Genomic DNA, 19,104 nt, shown 5'->3' on the forward strand with positions numbered 1-19,104 from the left:
AATGAAATTAATAGGCTGCAGGTTTAAAACAAAAGGAAGTATTTTTTCACACAACGCATAGTCAACCTGTGGAACTCCTTGTCAGAGGATGCTATGAAGGCTAAGACCATAATCAGGTTCAAAAAAGAACTAGATAAGTTCATGGAGGATAGGTCCATCAATGGCTATTAGTCCGGATGGGCAGGGAGGTGTCCCTAGCCTCTGTTTGCCAGAAGCTGGGAATGGGCGACGGGGGATGGATCACTTGACGATGACCTGCTCTGTTCATTCCCTCTGGGGCACCTGGCACTGGCCACTGTCGCCAGACAGGATACTGGGCTAGATGGACCTTTGGTCTGACCCAGTATGGCCGTTCTTACGTTTTTATGATCCCTTTCCAGCTGGGTCTAATAATTGAACAGGGCCATATGATCAGCTGGGAGGGTAGCTGATCTATCACCAGACCTTAATGCCCCCTACAGGGCCAGCCAGCCTGTGACAGGATCTGGCTCATGAGTTTTACACCTTTGGGGAGAGCGATACCGTTACCTCCTTGTCTGTAAGTGGGCATAGGAGCCCCACTACCCTGAAGCTCAGGCTGGTGGTGGTGCCACTGTGCTGGCAAAAAGCAGGGGATCGCTCTTTTGAGCAGCTTTGATGCAGCCCTTTTCCCTGGGAAATGCTTTTGCCAACAATTGCTGAATTGCAGCTGCCTCTGGGGTGGGGCACGGCAGCTGTTAACAGCCACACAGAAGTTCAGGCCCTGATCCAAGGAGGTATTTAGCCCAATCCAGCTGCAGCTCAGTGGGGTGAGGGTGTATTTAGGGAGGCAGGATAATTACTCCAGCTGGCATTGGTACTGCATCTGCGGGCCTTCTGCTGGGGCTAGAGGCACGGAGCCCAGTGTACGTACCTGACCCCTGGACTCTGATTATAAATGGAGACTGGGCTTTATGAGGAAGGCTCTGGGCTGGGAACGGGTCTTGGAGCTGTTTGCTTCTAGATGAGGGACCTGGGCACTGAAATTGCTGCCCAGCTCCCAGCAGGCTCTGAGCAGGCGAGAGTCACTGATACAGAACCCAGCAGGATACGCTGAGCTCGGGGCTGAGCACCAGCCTGCAGGCCAGGGGCCAAGGTGAGGAGCAGGGCCCATGGGGGCTGAGTCTCAGGGTGGGAGCAGGATCAGAGCGGGGCGCGGGGGAGCGCCACCCTCCTTCCCTGCACTCCTTTTGCTTCCTCCGGCCGTTGACAACATCTCGGCCCCATCCCACGCGCGGAGCCAGCCAAGTCCTTCCCACCTGTGCTGGGCCCTGGGGGAGGGCCAGCTGGGCTCACAGGCACGCTCCAGGTGCTGGAAGAAGGACCACTGGATGGATGGGGCGACCATGCATCCCCGGGCCCCCTGCCTGCTTCGGGGGCTCTGCCTCTGGCTGAGCCTGGGGCTGCCGGGTACGGGGCAGGGTGGCGCCCCCCCCGCCCCGTGCTCTCCTAGTGCACAGGCAGGGGGAGACGGACGGAGGGCCAGGCTGCTGCCCCTGGGGGGGTGGGCGGGAGGGAGAGAGCAAGTGTATGTCCTGCACCCACCCAGCTGAACCTCCTGTGTCTCTCCAGGCACCCTGAGCTGGAACCGGAGCTGCGTCTTCTATGAGCACCCCCACAACCTGCAGGGCTCCATGCGGCATCGGGGGCATCTCCTGGGGGGGGCCGAGAGCAGCACCATCCTCTGCAACTCCAGCCAGTGCTGCTTCGGGATCTGGAACCAAAGCCACGGCAGGCTCCAGGCAGTGATGCAAGGTGAGGGGCTGCTGAAGTGATGGGGTGCGGGTGGGGCATAGGGTGACCAGACAGCAAGTATGAAAAATGGGGACACTTTTATTTCGGTGTGGGGGTGGGGATAGTTGCCTATATAAGACAAAGCCCTTAATATTGGGACGTCTGGTTACCCCAAGAAGGCAGGATGCCTGGGATCTATATCTGCTCTGGGAAGGGAGTGGGGGCTGGTGGTTAAAGTGCTGGGTCTGGCTCTCTCTCAGGGCTGGGAGTCAGGACTCCTGGGTTCTATCCCTAGCTCTCCCAGGGGAGAAGGGTCTAGTGGTTTGAGCAGGGGACGCTGGGAGGCTGGACTCCTGGTTTTACCCCTGGTTCTCTCAGGGAAGTGGGATCTCGTGGTTTGAGCAAGGGGGGGGGGGGCTGGGAGCCAAGACTCCTGAGTTCTGTCCCTGGATCTGGCACCAACCTTTTGTGCGCTCTTGGGTGAGCCACTTCCCATGTGTTTGTGAAAAGTGAGTATAAAAGCGGCGGGTGGGTTTATTGCCCCTGCAACTTCCCATGGAAGGAAAGGCCTGTCTGCTGAATTCGCAGTGGCTGCCCCCTGCTCAGACAGCACCCCCCCCCGTGTCCAATTGGGCTGCGGCTGGCTCGGGCCAGCGAGGGGGGAAGGTCTCCCCCATCCCCAGGTAGCTGCAGGATCAGGGCTTGGGCACCCACATGGCGGACACTATACCTGAGGGCACGGCATGGGGAGGGAATTGTTCTGGGGTGGGGGGTAGAAGAGATTAGGCTGCGGGGGGCGGGGGGCTCAGTCCCCTGACGGCTGTCTGTCTGTCTGTGTCTCTGCGGGAGGCCAGGTTGCTGGGGCAGTGACCGAGATGGCTGCGACTCCCCAGCCTGCAAAACCAGCCCCATCCACACCATGGGGGCCATCCTTCAGCGCTGCCTGTGCCACTCTGACCTCTGCAATGCCAACATCAGCTGGCTTGGGGCCCCTGCAGCACCGCAAGGTGAGGTATCGCCGGGGAACATGTCCCCAGAGATAGGGGGCCCAGGGTGGGGTTAGCAGGGGGCTGCGGGTCAGGATTGAGAGGCACTGGCAGAGCTGGAGAAGGGAGATGTCTGAAGTAGCGGGAGGAGGGGTATGTGTTGGGTTTTAGGGGCACTGGCAGAGCTGGGGGGGCCCCAGAGTGGGCTTAGCAGGGGGCTGCGGGTCAGGATTGAGGGGCACTGGCAGAACTGGGGGAGGGAGATGTCTGAGGTCGTGGGGGGGATGTGTTGAGAAAAAATTGAGGAGGACACAAGATAAAGCATAAATAATTGCCCTTGCCCTTCCTGTCATGTCTGTCCCGTGCCTCCCCTCTTGCCCCCCTCCCCCAATGTCTGGCCCAGCTCCCCTCCCCAAAGTGTCCCCATCCCAGTCTCCTCTGTCCATCCCCTCTGCAAACTCCCTCCCCCCCAGGCTGGGAGAAGGACCCTGTTTAGCATGGGGCAGTCAGTGTGTAACCACCCCCCCAGCCAGACCCATGAAGGCCAGGCTCTCCTCTCCCTGCCCCCCAGCAGGTGCACAGTCCTGGGGGAGACCCCAGCTATCTGGATGCTCTTGCCTGGACGGTGCCCCACAGACCTTGGGGAGGCGAGCCAGGCAGGGGAGTGCGAGCACCAGAGCTCTGAGTCACCCTGATAAGCAGCTGGGAGGCAGGCGAACCCGGCACTCACACGAGACCGGGTTGGGCCGGCGGGACTGGGTCCAACCCAGCGATGCTGCCCACGACGCGTCCCCCCGAGCAGCTGCCATGTGGCTGCTGGACTTCCTGTGGGGAGTGGGGTCTAGTGGGGGGAGCCAGGATGCCTGAGTTCTGTACCCAGCTTGGGGGAGGAGTGCGGTTTAGTGGGTTAGAGCTGGGGGGTGGGGAGCCAGGACTCCTGGGTTCTATGCCCAGCTCTGAGAGTGGGGGGAGTGGTGTATAGTAGTTAGAGCTGGGGGATGGGGAGCCAGGACTCCTGGGTTCCATGCCCAGCTCTGAGGGGGGGGGAAGTGGAGTATAATAGTTAGAGCAGGAGAGTGGGGTTCACATCCTGATTCTTACTCTATCCCTGGCTATCTGGACCCAGGCTATGGGCTGCGGGATGGGGTGGCTATGGATGGGGGGCTGACCCGGAGGGCTCAGCACAGGGAAGGGAGTTGTGCCCTGGGGCTGTGCCCTGGGTGGCACCCAATGGGCTGCTCCTATGGTGCCGATCCCTGACCCTCTCGTGTGGGCTCCTGACCTAGGTTTGCCCTGATCAGGCACGAGGGACCCATGCTGGACCCCTGGCCGAGCCTCTGCCTGGCTCCCCAGTGAGAGCGCTCGGGGCCAGGGAGAGACCAGGGAGTGAGCTCTGGCCCCTGATGCTGTAGCCCGGGCCAGTCTGATTCCAGTGCATTAGATCTCGGGGGGCACGGGTGGAGAATGGGGGTGGGGGACCTCTGGAGCCCCAGCACAGGGCAGCAGGGTGCAGCGGGGCCAAAGGGGCAGTGGAGGGGTGTCACAGAGCAGCAGAGGAGGGGTAATTCCCCCTGCACCCCTCCATCCTGCTGCTTCCCTCTCATCTCCGGTTCCTTCGTTCCTGCAGCAGGAGGAAGCACTTAGCCGCAGACAGGCTCAGTGGGCAGGAGAGAAAGGGATGGGACGAGCCCCCTGTGCCTTGCCCCGAGATGCAGCTCCCCTGCACTAACCACTAGACCCAACTCCCTTCCCCAAGCTAACAATAGAACCCAGGAGTCCTGACTCCCCAGCCCCTGCTCTGACCACTAAACCCCACTCCCTGCAAGGGGACTATCTTGGCATCTGCCAGTAAGGATGCCTAGCTGGAATTGGCCAGGCCCAGGATCTGACTGCCCTGCTCCTTTAACAGCATGGCCGGGGCTGGATTGGGTCCCCCCCACCTAGCTTTGTAGTGCTGTGACACAGCTCCTCCCCCCCCCCCCAACCGGCTTTGATGGGCTGCAGCAGAGGGAGGATACAGGAATGTTGGCAGCTGAGAGGAGGGGGGGCAAAGCCGTCCTTTCTCCTGGAGTTTAATTAAAACTCGAGCAGAGGAGCAGAGGAGTGTCCCGTGGGCGGGTCGGGGAGCGAGGGCCAGATGTGAGGGGCTCTGACAGCCCCCGTCCAGTCTGCGCCTCTCTGCTCCAGGAGGGGGCTGGCTAGTGGCTAGAAGGGAAAGGTGGCCACTGGGCCCCGAGGAGACGGGAGGGAGGGAGGGAGGGAGGGTCATGGGAGCTGATTAAGAAAAGGGTCACTTAGGCTGAACATTAGGGGTGGTGGGCACCCCGACAGGCAGCATCCGGACAAGGAATCGCCCCCTGGGGGACGGGCTGGGACAGATCCAGCCGGGAGCGGTGCCCCCAGGGAGGTTTAGCACAGGACTGGGCCTGGTGCAGGGGGGAGCACCCGAGGGGGCAGCCAGGCGACGGCTGGATCCCAACGCCCCAGCGGGAGCGATATCTCGGGCGTCCTTCTCATCCGACCCCGGGCCCCGTCGCCCGCTGCCCACGGGCCGTGCCTGGGGCTGAGTTCTCAGTTCGGCCTCCGCCTCTCTCGGCCTTTTCCGCAGCCTCGGCTGGGTCTGCTCCGACGGGCACCATCTGGATCGCCGTGGCCTGCCCGCTGCTGCTCTTCCTCGGCTGTCTGGCCTTCCTAGGTATGGCCCCTGCCCCCCCCCCAGCTCCTCCAGGCCCTCGGCCCAACGGGGAATCTGGGGTTTTAGATGCCCCGGATCAAGCCGTCCTGCCGCCCCCTGCCCCCCATCACGGGTCTCCTGGTCGTCCCAGTCGTGGAACATGGGCCCCATTAGCACGGGCCCCAGTGGTGTGAGGGAGGCAGTGGCTCCGTAATGCGGCTGTGGTCCCTGGTCCCAGCCAGCAGGGAGCGCCCTGGCCAGGGACACAAAGCCAGTTAATTGCCCATGGACAGTCTGGACGCGGGTTGCCCTCTAGTGGGCGCAGCCTGAATTCTGTACAAGGCCCAACACCGACAGCCCCCGCGGGGAACCCCCTTCAGCTCGAGCGGCTTGTTAAGATCACAGGGCTTGGGGTGCTGGGGGGGTTCTTAGTATTTATTAGACTCCCTCCCCCTCCCCCTCAATCCCTGCCTCTGCCTCACACGTAGGTACACACACAGCCTGACACACGCACGCACTGGGTTGGTTTACAATTCACACACACACACAGGATCTGTCTACACAGTCTGTCTCTCTCTACACACACACACACACACACACACACACACAAACACACACATATCTGGATGTCTAAACACACACACACACACACACACAAACACACACATATCTGGATGTCTAAACACACAGACAGAGTCTGTTTGTCTCTCTCTACACACACAAACTGGGTTAGTGCACAATTTACACATACACACGCGCACACAGTTCATCTGTCTGTCTGTATACACAGTCCGTCTCTCTCTTTATACACACATGCACACACACTCAGAGTCTGGATGTCTGTATACACAGTCTGTCTCTCTCTAAACACACAGTCTGTTTGTCTCTCTATATACACACAAACAAACTGAGTTGGTGTATAACACACAAACATACACACCCACACTGTCTGTCTGTCTATGCACAAAGCATCTGTCTCTCTCTCTACACACACACACACACACTCTGTGTTCGTGTCTGACTCACACATACATACACACCCACACTATCTGTGTATACACTGTCTTTCTGTACACACACAGTCTGTCTCTCTCTCTCTACACACACACACATACTGGGTTAGTATATGACTCACCCTGTCTGTCTATACACACACACACACACACACGCATGCTGTGGGTTGATTGGTGATTCAAACCCTCACACATTCTCTATCTCTGCTGAGCAGCTCTGTGTGCTAGTCCCAGGGCACTGCACCATGGTTGGGCATTCGTCCAGTCCCAGTGTCACCGCCCCAGAGGAGCCCCTGTGTTACTGCAGGGGGAAATCTCTCACTTTCTCTCCGCAGTGCTGAGAAAGATGAAGGTCTGTGCAGTGCTGCTGCACCAGGAAGAGAGCAGGGAGCTGACCAAAGTCACCATGGACCCCCATTCCAGCCCTGAGAGGGAACCCCCCAGCCAGGAGCTGCCATCGCTCCAGTTCCTCCAGGTCTCGCTTGGTGGCTGCGTTGGGGTTGACAGCACGGACTGGCCTTTGCCTCTGTCTCACCTCTGTCTGTACGAGTTGCAGGCTGGTTCTGCAGGGGGAGAGCACGTGTCGCCTGGCATGTCCCCGTTGAGCTTAGGGAGGAGGTGGATCAGTTTTGGCCCATGCAAGCAGGTGTTTGTGCTGGCAGTGCCAGGCGGGGGCTCCAGCGCTGCGAGCTTCCCCGGGGCAGTGCCAGGTTGTGTCTCCAGCGCTGCAAGCTTCCTCGCAGCAGTGCCAGGCAGGGTCTCCAGTGCTGCAAGCTTCAGGGTGGACTGGTTTAAATCCCTGATTTTAATCTTGATTTAAATCAACAAGCAGGAAACCTTGACTTAAATCACTGATTTTAATTGCATTTTATATTTGTGTTTTTTACTTCTTTTCCTAACAGTTCGTTCTCGTTTGTGGGTAACCATTCAAACATGTTGATTCGCTACTAAATATAGCCTGTTCTCTAAATTTGGTCCTTCTCTTTGCTAACCGGAGGACACATTATGTCTATACACATTTATTTAAGCAGTTGCGTCGCTTAGCATTTATTTAGTGAGAATCTTAAATTTGACATTTTTGATTATGTTCAGAAAAGGCCAAGGACACGTTTCTTATTTGCTAGCAGATGATTGTTTACTTGTGATTTGTCTCAAGCTGCAGCTGGATGGAAATGGGCATTCCAATAAAAATGCACAAAACCAACATTTTAAAACGTTTTGATTAGTGAAATAAAACTCCTTAAATGCCCTGGATACTTAAGGGGCCAAAACTGTAAGTTTATCCAAACACATTTTGTATTCGAAACTAACTGGCTTATTCAACAGTGGGAGAATGATCTGTTGTTAGTGAATTGAAGGATTGTTTATGGTCACTATGGAGACTTTCAAAGGTATTTAGGCACCTAAAGATTCAAATAGGTGCCTAGAGGTATTTTCAAAGCTTAGGAACCTAACTCCCATGGGAGTTAAACAAAATAAAATAAATTTTATCCACCCTGCAGTAGTGCCCAGCCATGGACTCCAGTGCTGCGAGCTTCCCTGCCGCAGTGCCCAGCCATGAATTCCAGCGCTATGAGCTTCCCTGCAGCAGTGCCCAGCCATGGACCCCAGCACTCCGAGCTTCCCTGCAGCAGTGTCCAACCATGGACTCCAGTGCTGTGAGCTTCCCTGTAGCAGTGCCCAGCCATGGACTCCAGTGCTGCGAGCTTCCCTGCACCAGTGCCCAGCCATGGACTCTAGCACTGCGAGCTTCCCCACAGCAGTGCCCAACCATGGACTCCACAATGCTGCAAGCTTCCCCGCAGCAGTGCGCAGCCATGGACTCCAGCACTGTGACCTTCCCCGCGGCAGTGCCCAGCTGGGACACCAGTGCTGTGACCTTCCCCGCAGCAGTGCCTTACCTAGGATAAGGCTAGGTTCTGTGCTCCCCTCTCCATCCCAGGGAGCTGTCAGACAGGTCAGCATGTCACCCTATCTGTCTTTGTCCCCCACAGGTGCTCCAGGACGGGCGCTTCTCCGTGGTGTGGCAGGGCACCCTGCATCAGACGCCCGTCGCGATCAAGGCCTTCCCCGACGCCTGCTTCCAGCACTTTGCTGCCGAGTGGTCCGTGCACAGCCTGCCCCTGATGAACCACGACAATGTGGCCCGGCTCCTGGCGGCTGGGCGAGGAGAGGTGTGCGGGGATCAGGGGAGCCTGCTGGTGCTGCAGCTCTACCCGGCGGTGAGTGCTCGCCTAGGGCCAGCCCTGGGCATGGGGGGTGGGTGGGTGCCATTGCCCTCTGCTGGGCATGTGCAGAACTGCACAGGGACTGAGTGACTGCATGTGCACGGTCAGGGAGGGGATTTTGCTCGGGGATTCTGCTTATGCTCCAATATGGAGAGAGAGAATTTAGTGTATTCAGAAAACTCTTCCTGATGGGGGATGAATCCAAGCGGGGAATCATCCCCGGGGAAAGGGCTGGGGGCCCCGTTGCTTCCCGTCAGGGGGATGGATCTAGCCAGGGGAAGGACTGGGGACCCGCCTCCCCACTTGGGGTTTCACAGCCAGACTGAACGATGGGCCCCTGTGATTCTGGCCTGAGGTCTGACTGAACAGGGCTCTGTCTGCCTGCAGGGCTCCCTGAGACACTTCCTGAGCCAGCACGTCAGCGCCTGGGACGGCACCGTCAGACTGGCCCTGTCGCTGGCCCGGGGGCTGGCCTTCCTGCATGAGGAGCTCTGGCACAACGGTGAGAGCCGCCCTGGCTCCTGGAGCCCTGCAGAGGAAACAGCAGGCCCCTGGGGCAACACCCTGCACTACCCGAGCCCCAGGGCTGCGATTGCAGCTGTGATCCCCTTTTCCCCGCCCTCCTGGTGCCCAGCCGGCCGCAATGTGGCGAGTTAGCCCCCCCTACCGCCTCCACGCAGTGAGTTTGCCCATCCTCAAGGGTGAGCCCAGGAGCTGGGAGGTGGGGATAGGACACATGGCCCAGCAGCCTTTCCCTCCACTAGCCAGTCACAGCCAAGGGTTCGCCATGCCCCCACCAGCCCGTCCAGTGCACCCAGGCCCACGAGCGGAGCTGGTGGGGTCTCTGCAATGTCCCATTCTCCGTGCCTATCCCAGGGGTGGGGGCCAGGATTCGACCCTTCTTGCCCTCTGTTGGCACTGATAAGCACAGTGGCTCCCCCACTCCCTCCCCCCCCCCCAGCTGGACCCTTCCTAACCTGTGTCTCCTTGGTGCCAGGCCTACACAAACCCAGTGTGGCGCACCGGGACCTGAGCAGCCAGAATGTGCTGGTGCGGGAGGACCGGAGCTGCGCCATTGGGGACTTCGGCCTGGCGACGGCGCTGCCTGCGCACCTGGAGCGATGGGGCGGGGGCCGCATGGAAGCTGCTGTCAGGAAGGTAGCAAATGTGTGCGCGCGCATGTGCATGTGTGTGTGTGTGTGTGTGTGTGCAACAGCACTTGTGCTTAAGGCTCAGAGAACTGGGCAGTGGGTCCAGCTGGAGAGCCGGGGGGGGGGTGTGGGTCTGTGATAACCCCCCCCCCACACACATCTAGGGCAGAGAGGGGAAGTTTTAATGGGGGGGGTGAGGGTGGAGGCTGGGGGAGTCTGAGCTCTCCGGTATATGAGCGCATGGGGGGGATGTGTGTGATCACATGTGAGCGTGCCAGAAAGTGATTGAGCATTGAGGTAGGGGGGCGAGGTAGGAGAGCCCCTGGAAAGGAAGCTGTCTGGGGAGAGGTTGGGAGCCCCATATGAATCTGCCCCGTTCATGGGTACATGCCTGGGAGCCTCGGCCCTGGCATGTGCAAACAGTTGCACTAGCGTGGGCAAGCTCACCCTCACATGGCATGTGAGTGGCTGGTGGTCGGCGTCTGGCGTTGACCTTCCTGCCTGATTCCAGGCAGGGACCCAGCGGTACATGGCCCCTGAGATCCTGGACGACAGCCTGGACCTGCAGGATTGGGGCCGCGCGCTGAAGCAGGCCGACATCTACTCCCTGGCCCTGGTGCTCTGGGAGATCCTGACGAGATGCTCGATGCTCTCCCCAGGTGAGCGGCTGTAGGGCTCGGTGCTGGGCGTGACCCCCTGGACCCCAGCTGGGCCGTGCAGGGCAGGATCCAGGCCTGGAGCCCATCCCCCAGACCTCTGTCCTGCCTGGCTTTAAACATCCCGAGCACTGGGAGGTCCCACCCAGCCGGTCCCTTCCTGCACCCCGTGGTTCCTTGTGCCACCCCTGTATGCCCCCCAGCGTAACTATTGCTCAGCCAACCCCCCCCCCCAACCATGGCCGTGCTGGTGTATGCAGCCCCCATCCCTGTGGGCTGTGCTGCGGGATCAGCCCCTAGAAAGCCTCAAACCAAGAATTTCTCTGTCCCCCCCCAACCCCCCCCGCACCATCAAATCAAGAGCCGCCCCCAATCCCTGTGGTGGCGGCGCAGACAAATAAAGTGCTGGAAACTCTGCCACCTGGTGGAGGTTTGGAGAAATATCACCCAAATTCTCTCACACACACACACATCCGCGCCCCGCACTGGGCTGTCTGCACTGCACCGTGGTCCCTGCCCAGGGGAGGTATCTGGGAGCCCAGCCCCTGGGGAGGATACCTGCCCCCGGTGGGGGGTGGGAAGGGGAAAAGAGGCATTGCTTACAGGCTGGTTTCTGGGAGCAGTGAGCCAGGCTGCCCAGGAGGGAGGGGGCCCTGGGGCCAGAGTTGCACTTCCATACACTCCAGATCCAAGCGGGCTGATTCTCGTTTACCCCCTTCCTGGGCTGGTCAGGAACAAGTTTATGCTTCCCGTATTCTGGGCCCAGTCCCACGCTCCTGGTGTCAGAGCAGCCTCCGGGATGCTCTAGGGTTACCATATTTGAACATTCAAAAAAGAGGACACTCCATGGGGGGGGCGGGAATTTGCTTGTGCCCCCCTGCCCTGGTCCCACCCCAACTCCACCCCTTCCCTGCCTCTTCCCTGCCCCCATTCCAACCCCTTCCCCAAAGTCCCTGCCCCAACTCTGCCCCCTTCCTGCCCCATTGGACCTCTTCTCCAAATCCCCGCCCCGGCCTCGCCTCCTCCCCTGAGCGCGCCGCATTCCCCCTTCTCCCCCCTCCCTCCCAGCCGTGCCAAACAGCTGTTTCGTGGCACAAGCACTGGGAGCTAGGGGGAAAAAGCGGGCGTTCTCTCCAGTGATCAACATTCACTTTCTTTCTCAAATGATCAATTCTTCTTTGGGGAAGAATAATAATGGCAAAATCCCGGACGTTTTTAGATTTTTAAAAATTCCTCCTGGACAGCAATTTAAAAACCAAAAAGCTGGACATGTCCGGGAAAATACGGACGTATGGTAACCATAGATGATCTAACTTACACTCTGCTCCCATGGGCCCCGGGAGGTAGGGAATACCCATAATGCAGTGTGCTTTGGCCATGCCCTACTCCGCCCCCTGCACTGGGGCTGGGAGCAGAGCCCTTACATGGTCATGCCAGTCCCACACCAACTGGGGAGCCCACTGCATGGGGGGAGATTCCCCAGGGGGCCACATATCCCCACTGGAAGGCCTCTCTGTGCTGCCAGTGCAGCCTGAGTGTGCCGGGAATCAGGTCTCTTGGGTCCAAGGGGAATCCCCGTTAGCCAACAGCAGTAGTTGGGCTTTTATCCGCTCTGCTGGCCACTTTAGGGTGACGCACACCCACAAACTGAACCAGTCGCTGGTACCCAGGTCATCTTAGGGGCTGGGCTGGATGGAAGCCACAGCCATTTGACTCCCACGTGTCCCACTCTCTCCTCCCCCAGGCTGTGGGGTCCCTCCCTTCCAGCTGGCCTACGAGGCAGAGCTGGGCAGTAGTCCCACGTATGGGGAGCTGAGGAGACTGGCCGTGGAGGAGAGGAGGAGGCCATCCATCCCCGAATCCTGGAAGGGGACAGGCCAGGTAAAGGGGTTTGGGGGGAGGGGAGGGGGGACACTAGTGGGAAGGGATGAGGGAGTAGTGGAGGGGAGGAAGGACGCAACTAGCTCTGCTGCTGGTTTAAAAGGCCAGCGGTAAATACATCTATGTAGTGAGACCCTTTGGCGACCCCCCCAGATTTTATTATATTCCTTGGGGGCTTTACACCCCTGGCCTGAGCCCCACAGGTGAACAGGGTGGGGGTGGAGGTCTTGTCTTTGCTGCAGCAGGTTCTCTCTCAGGGCGACCCCTCAGCCAGCCTGGGGTCCGGAGCCACCTGCACCCTGAGAGACCCCTCTCTCCTAGGTCTCCATCTGCCTGCGGGAGCTGCTGGAGGACTGCTGGGACCCCGATCCTGAGGCCCGGCTGACGGCTGAGTGCACCCGCCAGCGGCTCCAGACCCTGGGAGCTGAGTTGCCGGCGGGGGTGTGCTGAGCTGGCAAGGGGTGCTGCCCCCCTGTCCTTGCCCGCCACTGGGCCACGGTGCCTGGGAAGGCTCCTTAGGCCTCTGGTTGGCGCTGACGGAGAGGACCTCTGGGGGCAGGGACGGCGCCATGCCCGTACAGCTATTGCCTGTGCTGGATATAAACAGGGCTGGCCTGTGCCCTGCTGCTGCATGGCCTCAAGCTGCCCGGCCGACCACCCCCACCTGGGCCGGATTCGAACCTTACACTCTGCTCCCATGGGCCCCGGGAGGCAGGGAATACCCATACTGCAGTGTGCTTTGGCCATGCCCCCAGGCTGGGAGCACAGCCCTCCCACAGTCATGCCAGCCCCACATGGAAGGGAGGGTGTTCAGCCCCCAAGTTACCCCTATCCCCTTCATGGACATGCCTCCCATTATACCTCTCCCCTCCCGAATGTGCATGCACCTCTTCTCCCCCTGCAGGCATACACACCCTCCTCCCAGACACATACACACACAGGGCATATGCCATCAGCCACTCACGCACTGATGGGCATACACCCCAGCCACACACACAGGTATACATCTTCCATGCACACTGTCCTGGCCCTTCCTGGGGCTGTTGCTCATGAGCTGCCTGGCTCTGGGCTATGTTGTTTACATGCTAGAAGCAGGACCAAATGCTCCCTGCCCCAAAGAGCTCACAGTAACAGCCAATATGTGTGAGGGGAAACTGAGGCACTGAGTGGCAAAGTGACTTGCCGAAGGTCACCCAGCAGAGCCAGGAATAGAACCTGGGTCTCCAGAGTCCCAGTCTGGTGCACTATCCACTAGCCCACACTGTCCCTCAAAGCTCTTAATGGGGATTGCAGATCTTGGCCATTGGGAGCTGGGCGGGGGATAAATAGTGGCATTGGGGTGTCAGATTCAGATTCTACTGTTTCCTGCAGACCTTAGAGTGGGTCGAGACTGGGCTACTGCCTGGGAACGCCAGATGGCTTGTGATCATACCACCTGTCAGGTGACTCCTCTAGGAGACTGTGGGGCACCATGTGCACCCCCTGCCCAGCTGGCCCCAGGCACTAAAGGGTTGGGCCTTTCTCCTTACATCTGGGAGTGAGTTATGGAAGGGTGTTGCTCAGCAAGAGCCTGGAGTTTATGATAATACTGTGCACTCACAAATCCCCCATCTCCCTCATTTCACAGTAGGGGAAACTGAGGCATGGAGGGGGAGGGGGAGGGCGAAAGGACTCACCCAGGAATAAAACCCAGCTCCAAGGCCTCTGTGCTAAGCACAGGGCAGTGCTGCCTGTCTGCAGGCCGATAGTGCAATGCCAGGTTTTGCTGACCCTCGGGGCTCTGTGCCAGCCGCCTCTCGACAGGGAGGGGCTGGGGGACACAGGCATCTGCCAGGGGTCACTCAGCTGGAGTGACAGTCCCATGTTTGCCCCTGCGCCAGCTGCAGTGACTCTGGGAGCTGGGCTGCAGGCCCACTGAGCTCCTCCTCCTGGCTATTAGTAAGGACGTAGGATGACCATGGCTCTCCCTGCTCCACTGCTCCCTTGCAGGGTAGAGGGGGCCAGACCATTCCACCCCCAGGGGGTGCCCAGGATGTGACAGGAGAGGGCCGCTGGGGGTGGCGGGATCCAGAGGAAGGAGAGGGGGAGCCTGGTTCTTGGGGAAGAGGGGATCAGGGGAGAATACAATAGATGGGAGAAAGGTTGGGACAAACGGGGAAACAATGGTCTTGTGGCTAGTGCCCAGGACTCCTGAGTTCCATTCCCAGATCTGCCCTGACTCACTGTGAGACTCTCCCATCACCTCCCTGTTCCCCAACTCCCCTGTCTGGGGATAAAGATATTGACACGCACACGCCCCAGGGTTGATGAAAGAGCCTTCATTTATTCTGCTTCACGGTGCGGGGGGAATCGGGAATCCCGCCGGGCACTCGGCCTGCAGAAAGAACACGTGAGGAGCAACACAGCCCTGTCCAGGCTGTTTCTGAGCCCCAGATGGGGCAGGCGAGCTGCTTGCTGGGGTAGTTTGACACTGAACGTTTGTACGAAGGGCCTGGCTGGAAATAAAGCCTGAGTAATACACCAGTACAGACTGGTCTGAGTGATCTGGTATGGGAGAAGGTGAGGTAGATGGGCCATTGGCGAGTGAGCTAAGGATGGGCCAGTGAGCTCACCTGGTGTCGAAGGATGAGGTTTATAGAGCTAGTTTGATTTGTTGCAGCAGGATATGCATAGATCAGTGGTCCCCACACTTTTGAGGGTCATGCCCCCTCTCACCCTTGTCCGCCTCCCCAGAGCTGGGTACAGGAGCAGGGATGCAGCTTCTCAGGACAACGACGTGGACGGGGGTCAGCGGGCTGAGGCTGGGGGTGGGTCTGGGGCCAGGAGCTGGGCCGGGGTCAGAGCCGCGGCCAGTGACTGAGATTGGCGCAGAGGCCGGGAGTGGAGCTGCTAGGAGGCGGGGGGTAGGGCCAGATGGGGGGCCAGAAGCTGGGGGCCAGGCACGGGGCCAGGAGCTGGGGACGTGGCTATGAGCAGGACTGGAGCAGAACTGGGGGCAAAGAAGGGCTGGGTGGCACTCCCTCCCTGGCCCCCATGGGGGCTGCCCCGGCCCTCCCACACCCCACAGGTTGGGGACCTCTTGCATAGATTATAAGGCCCAAAGGGACGCCTGTGATTGTCTCATCTGACCTGCATAACACGGCCCTGAATTACATCCTGTTTGAAATAAAGTGGATTTTTTAGAAAAACCTCCACTCTTGATTTAAAACTTGCCTGTGGTGGAGAATCCCGCATGACCCTTGGACCTTGTTAGACCTTTGTCTGCTCGCCTGACCAGCCCGCAAGCACATGCAGGTACTTACAGACTGTGATCAAGTCACCCCTTGGCTTTCTTTTTGTTGAGCTAAACAGACCAAGCTCCTGGAGTCTCTCACTGTAAGGCAGGTCTCCCAACCCTGTCGGCGTTCTTGTGGCTCTTCTCTGCACCCTCTCTGAGACCAAGGTGCTGCTACAGCAAGAGGTGTAGGGCTGGACAGATCCAGTGTGGCCGGAGAAAAACACCCAGGCATCTATCCCTGTGCAACACCCAGGTTCTTACCTGCTCCCCCAGAGCATCCAAGCACCTTCCAGTCCAACTCCCACCTGTCACACGTGGCTCATTCCCCCCACCCCACAGAGGGAGAACTGGGTGGGCAGCGGAGGGTTTTGTTTTGGTAGGGTCTTGGTTTAAATGTACACTGGGTTTACAGTCAATGGGCACCCAGATCTGAGCCCACAGGGAGCTGAGGATTCTGGGCAAGACAAGCCAATGGTCTGATGGAGGATTCTATGCTGGATGGGCCACTGGGAGCTGGTGTTAAACAGGCCAGAGAGGATCCAGCACTCGCTAATCACACCGCCTCATGCTTTTCTCCCAGAGATCTCCAAGCGTTTTACAAAGGAGGTCAGGCTCATTAGCCCCATTTCACATACAGGGAAACTGAGGCACAGAGTGGCAAAGTGAGTTGGCCAGCAGAGCCAAGACTAGCACTCAGGTCTCCCGAGGCCCAGTCTGATGCTTTATCTGCTAGACCCTAGTGCCTCCCAGAGCAGGGAATAGAACCCCCAAGTCCTGATGCCCAGTATCCTCCTCTAGCCATTGGTCTGTGATCTGGTGCAATAGGGCCTCAGATTCTTGCCCTTAGCAGCAGACCAGAATAATAACACTTAACAATACATCCCTTCAGCACAAAGGACTCCAGAGATTTGCCTCTGAAAAGTACGGGGAGGGGGGGACACATAATTCTTATTGCTGGGCAAGACTGGCCCCAGGCCCAAACCCTGGGGCTTCCTCATCCCAGGAGAAATCCAGCCAGTGATTTCTCCAGGCCTTGGGATTCTGAACATGCGCCTGACTTGGGAAGACTCTGGGGCAGGACTTTTATCTGTCACTAATATTTGCACATCTCAGGCATCCCCCCCCTTTGTCCCAGGTCAGGGGTGTTGTCCCCATTTTCACAGGGAAGTTAACTAAGTCACAGGGTAAGCAAGGTATATGCCCAAGTGTTACCAGTCATGCCAGAGCTACAAACAGAGCCCATTGTGCTCAGCATTCCCTTCCACGGCAGCTGAATCCAGGCCAGGATTTACAATGGCCCCATATAGAATCATAGACTATCAGGGCTGGAAGGGACTCAGGAGGTCATCTAGTCCGACCCCCTCCTCCAAGCGGGACCAATCCCCAATTTTTGCCCCAGATCCCTAAATGGCCCCCTCAAGGACTGAACTCACAACCCTGGATTTAGCAGGCCAATGCTCAAACCACTGAGCTATCCCTCACCCCATCATGGCACTAACCAGAGGGAACCTCGGGGTCAGTCTGTGTCCAGCAGCCTGAATAAAAGATCCAGTCTATTCATTATAGCTGTGTCCTGCCTCCCACCCCACGTGCTGGAGCCCATTCCCCTCCCAGAGCCAGGGCTAGAACCGGGGAGTCCTAGCTCCCAATCTTCTGCTGTAACCACTAGACGGACTAGAAAACAACCCAATAAAACGTTGCCAGTTTTCCCGAGAGCTTCCCCCAGCCCCAAGTCCCTTTCTCCATGTTTAGTTCCAGCAGATCCCCCCACATTGCCGAACGTACTGGGCAGCGCTCCGTAGGGACACTGTCCTTTGAGTGCAGCCACGATCTCACTGACCTTGGCGCTGCTGTCAGGTGAGCTTTGCTTTCATGCAGTGTCATCAGAGCTGTGTGTAAACACTTGGTGCTGTAACTTGGCTGGGCTCCAGGACAGGGCGCGTCCCCTTCAGACACCCGCACCCCGCTTGCCAGCTTGGCCCTGATTAATCTCTCAGGAACAGGCCCTGATCCTACTGCTTAAAGCATGTGTGTTTGGAGGTGGGGGGGTCTGTCTCTGAAGGGTGCACCCCAAGATCTGTCTTACAAAAGCTCTTGCTCCCAGATGATAGACTCCCACTTTTTTCAGACCACTTGAAGCGCTGCTTGATCCCCTCTGAAGTCACTGCTGCATCTTAGAGAGCCACCAGGCAGCCTTTGGGCACTTTAGATCTGATGATTGAGTATCTAGCTAGGAAAGGTCATTGCCTTGCTGCCTGATCACTTTTGTTTCCTCTAGCCTGCGCTTGTATGGTGCCCATCACCATAATACCTGGGTGCTTTACACTTATTAGCAGATTTTATCCTCACATACCCGTGGGGTATGATCCCCATTTACAGGTGGGGAATCTGAGGCACAGGGTAGACTATATGACTTGCCCTAGGTCACCCCGGACAAATGTGGATGAGGAAAGAATAGATCCTAGGTGTCCAGCCTGGTGCCCTACCCACTGGACCATCCTTCCTAGTGCTTTCTCTGCCTCTCAAAAGAGCACTCAGTGCCATGGGTTTCAATGGCATGAGACTGGACAGCCAGAATGTTTCTTTGCCACCTCATCTGAGGATCTCAAAGCACTTCCCAAGCATTAGTGAATTAAACCTCACAATCCACCTCCTCCCCCACAATGCCCCCACTGTGCATTGGAGTTGTTTTCCCTGTTTCCCAGGTGGGGAAACTGAGGCACGGATAGCTGAAGACACAGAGCCAGGTGACACAGCAAATCAGGAGTTCTGGATACTGCTCCCTTGAGTCTGACCTGGGAACCACACTCCCGTATAAAGCCCAGAATCGAACAGAGGGGTCTGGCACCCCCCCAGGCTCCTGCTCCAAATACGAGACCACGCTCCTCCTAGAGCCAGGAAGAAAACCCAGCAGTCCTGATGCCCAATCCCCATCCCTGACCACTACGCCACACTTCCCTCCTGCAACTGGGGCTAGGCCCGAGGAGTCCGGATTCCCAGCCCCCACCTGCTTTAACCCACGAGACCCCACCGCCCTCCCGGAGCTGGGGAGAGAACCCAGGAGTCCGGAGTCCCAGCCCCCCTCCTGGAGCTGGGGAGAGAACCCAGGAGTCCGGAGTCCCCGCCCCCCCTCCCGGAGCTGGGGAGAGAACCCAGGAGTCCGGAGTCCCAACCCCCCCTCCTGGAGCTGGGGAGAGAACCCAGGAGTCCGAAGTCCCCGCCCCCCCTCCTGGAGCTGGGGAGAGAACCCAGGAGTCCGGAGTCCCCGCCCCCCCTCCCGGAGCTGGGGAGAGAACCCAGGAGTCCGGAGTCCCGGAGCTGGGGAGAGAACCCAGGAGTCCGGAGTCCCCGCCCCCCCTCCCGGAGCTGGGGAGAGAACCCAGGAGTCCGGAGTCCCGGAGCTGGGGAGAGAACCCAGGAGTCCGGAGTCCCCGCCCCCCCCTCCTGGAGCTGGGGAGAGAACCCAGGAGTCCGGAGTCCCCGCCC

At 58.7% G+C, this 19,104-nt stretch overlaps 1 protein-coding gene across 1 annotated transcript; it reads left to right on the plus strand.

Moving 5' to 3' along the window:
* On the plus strand, window positions 1-14,862 carry AMHR2 (anti-Mullerian hormone receptor type 2). Its single transcript, XM_038379311.2, has 11 exons — window positions 1-1,428; window positions 1,591-1,773; window positions 2,607-2,759; window positions 5,347-5,433; window positions 6,761-6,900; window positions 8,420-8,647; window positions 9,041-9,155; window positions 9,651-9,811; window positions 10,316-10,463; window positions 12,205-12,341; window positions 12,663-14,862. The coding sequence occupies exons 1-11, from the start codon at window positions 1,131-1,133 to the stop codon at window positions 12,789-12,791; spliced, it is 1,779 nt and encodes a 592-aa protein (XP_038235239.2). The 5' UTR covers window positions 1-1,130; the 3' UTR covers window positions 12,792-14,862.
* Window positions 14,863-19,104: the final 4,242 nt, after the last annotated feature.

This window comes from Dermochelys coriacea, chromosome 20 (assembly GCF_009764565.3).
Source record: "Dermochelys coriacea isolate rDerCor1 chromosome 20, rDerCor1.pri.v4, whole genome shotgun sequence".
Taxonomy (NCBI): domain Eukaryota; kingdom Metazoa; phylum Chordata; order Testudines; family Dermochelyidae; genus Dermochelys; species Dermochelys coriacea.

What these genes read in the sequence shown, in the direction of transcription:
- AMHR2 (XM_038379311.2), top strand. Translation starts at nt 1,131, where the DNA reads ATGGGGGCTGAGTCTCAGGGTGGGAGCAGGATCAGAGCGGGGCGCGGG. An exon ending in GGCCCCTGCAGCACCGCAAG is followed by an intron (nt 2,760 to 5,346) that starts GTGAGGTATCGC and finishes CCTTTTCCGCAG; the next exon opens with CCTCGGCTGGGTCTGCTCCG. An exon ending in CATCGCTCCAGTTCCTCCAG is followed by an intron (nt 6,901 to 8,419) that starts GTCTCGCTTGGT and finishes TGTCCCCCACAG; the next exon opens with GTGCTCCAGGACGGGCGCTT.